Genomic DNA, 8,778 nt, shown 5'->3' on the forward strand with positions numbered 1-8,778 from the left:
CTGCAGTTTTGGAGATAGGAGGTTTCCCCCCGACAGTGACTATTTCATAGTTTATTATATATTAGTCTTATATATAGTCAAGTATATGGCTGCTGTTTTGCCACCTGAGGCTTGTGTTAAATCAGAGGTTTATTGTGATCTATAGATCTATCTTGTTGTGTCATCACCAGGTTTCTACATGTACATCGAGACCTCGAGACCTCGTAAAGAGGGCGACACGGCTCGATTACTGAGTCCTGCGTTTAACGTCGCGCCGAAGAACCCCTACAGCATCACCAGCCCACCGGCGTATTGCTTCAGCTTCTACTATCACATGTACGGCAAGCACATCGGTAAGATGAAGACGACCTCCTCATGCACACGCATTCCTGAAGCTACAACACAGAAGAACTGACGAGATCTCAGTAAAACTCTCTCGCTTTATCACTTACACTGACGGGTTCCTGCAGAAACCAGCGATGCAGAGATGCACCATATGAAAATGCTGAAAATTACCGATAACCGATAATTCTTTATATTTGAAAGCCGATTACCGATATATTGGCTGATGAATCTAAATCCTAATTTTTATATAATTTTTGAGAGCCTGATTACAAAACAAGTCTCACCATTAAAAGCCACATCCCAAACACACAATTATAATATTCTTATTATACATTTATGAAGCCGATATGACAGACCTGCGCTGCACATGTTGCACTTTACTGTATTATCATTTTTGAAGTGATTCCAATCATATTTCAAGCAATTCAAAGCCATCATGTTGAACAGTCGCATCTGAAGAGTCTCAGCTGAAGGAAATAATACATTATTTATCGGCTTTAATATATCTATGGAAGTAAAATAATGTCAAATGTTTTTGAAATAAAAAAGCCTGTTGAATTGCACTACTTGGAAAAAAATAGGCATTGCATTAACCATGCTTGCATTTTAATGCATTGTATTTTTAGGGCTTGTATTTTTATGGGCTGAAATTCAACATGGTTGAATATTTAAGCTGTGAATATTTCAATTAAAAACATTTCAAACACATTTTCATTATTAAAAATTCAATAATCCATATTCACCTTTCATATTTCACTTCCAAAATATTCAAACTGTTTAAAAATACAAACAATAATATTCAACAGGCAATTTTCGGTCCATTTTATTTCGCTTCCACAAATTCAGTGGTTCAAATTCGACAGTAAATTCACCATTGACATCCAGGAACTGCAGGAAAAGCAGTAGATTGTCGAGCATACTCTCCATCTGCTGTTAGTCGACCTCACCAGCAGGGGGTGCAAAAGCGCTTGTTGTTGACGAAGACCAGCAACAGTTATATATCGGCCATACCGATATGGACGAGAGTTCCTCTCAGATGTTGTTGATCAACAACCCGTTGTTGACCATCAAAAAACTGTTCATTGAACACACTTTGACCCTTGTGTCGGGGCATGTTGTCACACGTGTTCAAATCCACCTTCATTATTGCTAGATGGGTGCAGGGTTATTATAGTTAACTAAACCTAAAACCATAAAAAAAACATGTTGCTTGAAATAACGTTTACAAAAGTAAAATTTCTCTTTTTATCATAAATCAGAAAATACTGTCAACACTAGTTTAATTTGCATTCTTTGTATATGAACAAATTAACAAATGAACTTACTAAAACAACAGCACGTTTTGCTGATTTGTTCCCTCATTTTAATTAAACCGTGCGCAAAGTATAATAATTCGTTAGTCAAATCAAAAAGAGGGGATGGATTAGTACAATAGGGCTACAATTTACTAAAACTATAAGTCAAATACATTTTCACCACGTTTTTAGGAATAAAATGTAAGAATATAGATATGAATAAAGCTGTAAAGTTTGGTGTGTGTAAAACTGCAGAAGTGGAGATTTCTGACTCAAACTCAAAGTCTTTAAAGAGATGGATCGAGACTGACGCAAATAGATCAAATGCAATAAAATAAATAGTGTATTTTGGATGTTTTCTTTCCACTTTTCTGTTATGGAAGAAAAAAAGACCTCAAAACTGTCTTGCCTTAATGTTTCATCATACCTTTTGCCAAAGTACATAAAGCAGACACTATTTCTAACTGAATAACCTACACCTTCGACTAGAAGAATATGTGGAATTGTGTAGAATTCACTTCCAATCTGTTTGCCAAGTCAAGTCTCCTTCATTTATACAGCGCTTTAACAATAAAGACCGTTTCACAGCAGCTTTACAGTGATGATGGGAGATAACAGAGAGTGTTTAGGCTTTACAGCAGATCTAGAATACAGTTATTGTCCAGCTAAAGTTAGTTTGAATGACATCATGTGTTTGTAACTGGATTGATTGGCTCTCCAGCAGCGTAACAGCCTTGAGTTCTTCTGTCGGAGGAGCTGCGCTGTTAAATGAAATGATTGTGTTTTTCCCGCAGGCTCTCTGAATGCGTTCGTGAAGCAGAAAGGTCAGTCGACTTCAGACACGGGGCCAGTGTGGTCCCTCAGCGGGAACCAAGGGGACCGATGGAGACAAGCCAAAATCACTATCCATCCGGTTTCATCCTTCCAGGTGAGGGAGATGTACAGCTAACATTTATTCAGTTTATACAGTCAAAATGGTGATACAATATGAGCAGAACTCAGCTGATATTTGACTGGTTTTGTCCGTCCTTCTGTTAGACTGTCTCACACATGAATTATGTTGAATATCTGTCAGCTGTTAAATTTAACTACACAATTAGATAATACCAGTTTAGCTCAACCAATCACCAAGCAATGCTTCATTGTGTTCAGTCTGTGTGTAAAAAGAGCATTAGCAATTAAAGAAAACACACTTGATCAGCTCAAAGTGTCCGAATCATTTTTGCTTCCAAATTTTTTAGAAATATTACTGTTAGTCGCTGTATGAAGAATATTTAGGTATAATATGTCACAGTCTATCCTCACTTAGTACATAAATGCACTATAGTGTCCTGCACACACTAGTAAAAATATATAAAAAATGATATCTGTTGTCTGAATAGTTTTTGGTTTGACTGTATATATAGAATGCATTATGGATTTGTGTAAATATGTTGACAGCACATCCTGAAAAGATGTTGTCGAGGCTCTTGATGCAAGCATTTGTTTGTGTTATTTCCATCACACAGGTGATATTCGAGGGCATTCGCGGTCCCGGGATCGAGGGGGATATTGCCATTGATGATGTCACGCTGGAGGAGGGGGAGTGTCCTGACCCTCCGTCCAATCGTATGTATCTGTCATGCATCTCTATGGTAACCAGGCCATGAGTACGTGTGCAGCAGCAAGCACAGTGTTGTCCAAGAGTGCTCAGTAATTACACTAGAACACACAGCGAGAAAAATAGAAATGAGTGCAGGTAATGGGCTGGAATTGACAAGACTGATGGTGAGAGCGAGAATGAAAATATGTCAGCAAATGGAAAGCCTTCCTTCTGAGCCAGACAAGGGCTGTAATCATCGAGTGAAGTTATGTGTTAATCATTATTATTAGGCTGAATATAACAGGTTTTCCATTATTATCAAAAGTTACGTGACAGTTAGAGATGTTTCGTTTCGTTATCTGCATGAGGTGCGTGTGTGTGTGTGTGTGTCGTAAACAAAAGCTTCGTGGGATGATAAAACACTGCAGTCGTATGCACTGGAGGATGCTTGTGAATCTCAGAGATACAGTTTAGACATTTATGACCAAACATGAGAAGGATTTTAATGCTCTTAAATCGCTTGTGAATGATTCCTCAACTCAGTGTTTTCAGTGATCGCCATGTGTGTTTAGTGCATTTACACCTGACTCTTAAAGGCAGGGTAGGTAGGATTTTTCTAAAAAAAAAAAAACATTCCAAATTTGTTTAAACTGTCTTTATATACCAATACATAATTAAAATGTAAGTACTCTGAAAAAGAGAGTATAAAAATCGAGTGTCTGTAGACCTCTCACGACTGTTGTAAACACAGCTCATTATTTCCATTCACTCCACCCCCTCCCTTCTGGGCTCCTTCCAAAGCCACGCCCCCAAAACACATGAACGCGCGACGCCAAACGCTCAGGCTCAGCTGAAGACGCATTTATTTACCTGAGACGAGCGGAGAGGAAGGAGCGCAGTGCATGCAGTGACATGTCAGAATCACATGTAATAAAATACCTAACTTTATCACTATCAATATAAACAAATATGATGGCTTTTAGTACTCACTATCAAGCTAGCATATCGATACTGGTAAAGTTTAAAGGAGAACTTGGTAACTTTTTTAACTAAATAAAACTGTCTAGAATTCATTTGGATGGTTAAACAACCTTTTCTGGTGATATTGGTGACTTTCCCCGCTCCCCCCAGCGTTCCCAGGCGGAAAACCAACCTTGCAACTTGGGGACTACCGTCCCGGCAAGATAGAAATTGGAAGTCTCGTGAGAAGCGAGAACGAGAACGAGAACGAGCGCGAAACACGAATTGCTTTACGGCAATTTGACATAAACACACGCATGTATGATGTATTACCAGATTACCCACCTCGGTAGACATAGCTCCACACGATACAGTTGGCTTGCTCCGATCAAAACAAACGCACATGAGCAGCGGTAGAGAGGGGGAGGAGGCCGCCGCAAGTGAGTTTTTTACGACCGTGTTGTGAAATATACGCCCCACCACAGCTGTAGGGGGAGCTCGTGGGGTAAACATGCGACAACAAAAGGAAAAATCAGCGAAGAAGTGACTAGAGTTCGCTAGAGTTGCCGAGTTCTCCTTTAAAATATACTTTGTTTGATTCGGTAACGAGCTATATTTATAGGTAACGAGCTATATTTATAAGGCAAAGCTAAAAACAGGTTGCATTGATACACGTTTTTCCATTACCATCAGTTACACTGTGATGAAGGTGAATATCGTGTAAGATTCATAACATATACAGTGTTTTGCGAGTTTCCATGATGAAAACATTGTTGACTCTGATGAGGACTACACTCCGGAGACAAGTACCGCTTCGTCGGTTCGAGGACAGGTCCGGGGTCGAGGGCGAAGCAGAGGAGGTCGTTCAAGAGTGCGGGCAGGGTCCGAGGAAGTAGTTTTTGCCTTGTTTGCCTTCGCTGACTGAATATGCAGGTGCTTTGAATTTTGAATGCTCTTTCTCTGCCATAATTTTACTCTTCGTAGGTTCTGCGCCTCTCTTGCACTCCTCAAATCAAACGGGTGTGCACGCATATGGGCAGATCTTGTAGCAACAGGGGTGGTAGCCATGGTTGCGAGAGTGAGTGACAGTCGCCCAAACCGATCAATTGTTTCGTCCCGAATGGAAATAATGAGCTGTGTTTATTGCAGATTAAAAGGTCTACAGTCACTCGATTTTTATACTCTCTTTTTCAGAGCACTTACATTTTAATTATGTATTGGTATATAAAGACAGTTTAAACAAATTTGAAAAAAAGTTTTTTATAAAAATCCTACCTACCCTACCTTTAACGTGCTCAAGAAATCACAAAACACACGTTAATGCCAGTGTCTAAACACGTTAATGTACAAATAAAAAAGTTAAATCTTTCGACTTTAAATCTTTGTTTCATTATATGGCAACGGTGACAGTTAAAAAATGGGGGGAAAGCACAAGTTTTTTGCCACAAGTTTGCATGCCTGTAACTCAAGAAGTATTAAAGATATTTTAATATTCTTTTATATTTTGGTTTTTAACAAACTCTTCTTTTGGTATCTTCATTTTAAAGGCCCTATTATGGTTCAGTCCCAGAGAGATGGAGATCTTAATGTGGCTCTATGTGTAAATTAGTAAATTGTACACACATTCAGTGGCCCAAAAACAAATGTGTGTAAATTTGCATACAGCTGATACCTTTTTCTTTGAAAGAGGAATATCTGAACAACAGATAATGTTGAAACTAGAAATGCATCTTGTTTCTTTCTATCAACACAATTGCATAGAATATACCTTTCTAAGTGCCATAAATGTTGTTTTTCCAAAGTTTGCATGGCTATAACTCAAAAAGAGTGAAAGATATTTCAATATGATTTTAGATTCTGGTTCTTTTCTTTTGGTATCTTCATTTTCAAGGCCTTATATGGTTCAGTCACGTAGATATGTAGATCTCAAAGCGGCTCCATGTTCAATTTGTTGAATTTTACCCATTTTCAGTGGTCCTCTGGTTGATTTGACATGTCAGTGAGTTTTGATATAGTTCTCTGGTTAATATTTACCTCTTCCTCTGTGTGTTTTCCCACAGCTATCAGAGGAGCGGCTCCACACACTGTCTCCAGTATATGGCCATTGAGCGTCATACTGTTTTTTACCGTATTCTTTCGTCAGAGGTGACGCTCCACATGAGAAGAGACTCGAGATGCGTCCCGTAATACTTTATCACCAAAGATTTATGCTTTCGGATTGCTGAGAAGCCACAACACCGGGAATAACACCATAAAACAACCACAAACCTAAACAGAAAAGTGATAAATATTTTTGTCGCGGTCGGAAACCTCTATCTCCATATTTTGTCATTTTATTTTTTTTCATAAATCATTAGGCCTACTATCAATCGCCAACTGTGGGTTTTGCAAATATTTAACCAATGAAAAGTATTAAAAAGAGCTTGTGACTGAAGCGTGTAACTCCATTGGCTCCTCAAACTGTCAATCAAACCTCATAACTCCGCCCACCTCTGTCATGAATGAAGTGGAGCGTCTCTGCTTGTTTGCAATGCAATGGTAAATAAAGACTTTGTTTGAATAAGTACAGCGTTTTCTTCACTCAAGAAACACTATATATATAAACGGCTGATGTTTTATGTATTTGAGGAGCGGAGAAGAGTGTGTTTGTCGTCGAGTCACAGTCAATCCTGTCTTAAATAACCTTCATCTTTAATAACATGAGAGTTTAGCCAAATGACAGAAAAAACTTAGCGCGCACATATAGCTACAGTAAACTTATAAAATGTCATTCGTAACACTTATTGGCTCAGATGCAGCCGTTTTAATGACGAATAAAACACACATGTCCGACATTCGCTGGTCAAAAACTTCATTTGAGCTTGATTTTGGTCAAATGTTAATAATGTAATGACACATGCAAGTGTCTAAAGCCACAACATCAGTGTTTACTTGTCTAAATATTTCAGTGATTTTTTCCATTTCCTGAAAAGTAGCTGTTTTGGAGATACGAGGTTTCCGCCCGATAGCGACAATATGCTAACAAAAAATCTATATATTTTCCGCTGAGGTTCAGAAATGCCTGGAGGATTTGAACACGGTCTGAAAAGCACAACGACTACTTCGCCATCTGGATGTATGGATTAAACCGAAAGGGAAGCCAAACCAGTTTCACGAATCAAGAAGTGTTTCACACACAATTCCCTTTCGTTCACGATTCTCACGTTTTTCATCTTGGTATGTTTTTTTTTTTTTTTTTTTTTTTTTTTTTTGGGTGATTTGGAGTACAATCAACAGAACCTTTTCTCACATATCTCTTCTTTGGTTTCGTTCGGCTCGGTGCTTTAAAACGCCAATAAAAGAGCGTTTATCCCCCGACTCCAGTAGCAGCCTGATTTCACAAACACTGTGCTCACTTTCCCAAGCGCAAGATGGACGACGTTTCGTTTCGTGCGATTATGGGCGTCCGTGACGGTGAAAGACTCTGGTTTGTCGCCGTTCCCAGTACCAGTTGAGTGACAGAATTTCTGCCATTAAAACAGAAGTGCCTTCAGGTTAAAAACCGATCCGTTAGCCTGGCCATCGACACCAGACGTCAATGTTTCTAACATCTGATGGGCTATTTAATACTCATTTCCGACTGGACGACGCAGGTGTTCGCTGAATGTCTCTCCATCGATAACGAAACGCAAACGGCCTTGGAACGGACAGGCCCTCCTCATGCCATTTATATACCGAACAATGTGCATTCTGAGAGAAAAAAATGAAATATTCATAAGTATAATAATATTTTATTACTCAATCCAGAATGTGTTTCAGCTTTTACACACAAACTGTGAAAACAGTGGCGGTATCTACCTGAGCGCTCGACCGGCCGCTTTTTAAAAACGGTGTTGTAAAAAAAAGAAAAGAAAAAAAAGACAATATGAAAATGTTTTGACAAGAAGCTGTGTCTCGTTTCTTCTTCTTATTTACGTTGAAATGTTCCAAATTTTACTGTCTTTATTTCTCGTCGTCTCCCTTGCATTGCTGAAAATATCCGAAGTGGGCAGAAAAATGCCGACTTTGCTGGTTTGGTAACTGTACTTGTATATGTAAAGAAGCTCTGTTCATTGAAATTTATATGAGATGTTTTATGTACGAGTCAAAGGAAGCACAACATCTATTCAAACATTAAAAATGCTGTTCTGAAAAATCATATATGTGACCGTCGCCCTGCAAAACCGGTGTGAAGTTACAATGCACGCTTGTGTATTAAAAATGCACATATACACTAAGTTTGGAATAATTACGATTTTTAAATGTCATGTCAGAAATCATTCTAATATGATGATTTGATGCTCAAGAAACATTTATGATTATTATCAGTGTTGAAAACAGTGCGGATTCATATGTTTGTTTTTTGTTTTTTTCGGGATTCTTTGATTAATAGAAAGATTACTGTCGCTTTTGATCAATTTAATGCGTCCTTGCTGAATCATTTCCTTTTGTAAAAAAAATGTTTACAGACCCCAAACTTTTGAATGATAATGAGCATCAAATCATCATATTAGAATGATTTCTGAAGGATCATGTGACACTGAAGACTGGAGAAATGATGCTGAACATTCAGCTTTGATCACAGGAATAAATGACACT

At 38.4% G+C, this 8,778-nt stretch overlaps 1 protein-coding gene across 4 annotated transcripts in view; it reads left to right on the forward strand.

Annotated features, from left to right (window-relative positions):
- LOC307168745 (MAM domain-containing glycosylphosphatidylinositol anchor protein 2) overlaps window positions 1-8,037 on the forward strand; it is a 192,416-nt gene extending 184,379 nt beyond the window's left edge. For all 4 annotated transcript variants that reach the window (XM_079888980.1, XM_079888977.1, XM_079888978.1 and 1 more), the window contains exons 14-17: window positions 171-332; window positions 2,414-2,547; window positions 3,128-3,227; window positions 6,222-8,037. In XM_079888980.1, the coding sequence (XP_079745106.1) occupies window positions 171-332; window positions 2,414-2,547; window positions 3,128-3,227; window positions 6,222-6,310 (485 nt within the window). In that variant the 3' untranslated portion in view covers window positions 6,311-8,037. The remainder of the gene's footprint in view (window positions 1-170; window positions 333-2,413; window positions 2,548-3,127; window positions 3,228-6,221) is intronic.
- Window positions 8,038-8,778: the final 741 nt, after the last annotated feature.

This window comes from Squalius cephalus (genome assembly GCF_949319135.1).
Source record: "Squalius cephalus genome assembly, chromosome: 12".
Lineage (NCBI taxonomy): Eukaryota > Metazoa > Chordata > Actinopteri > Cypriniformes > Leuciscidae > Squalius > Squalius cephalus.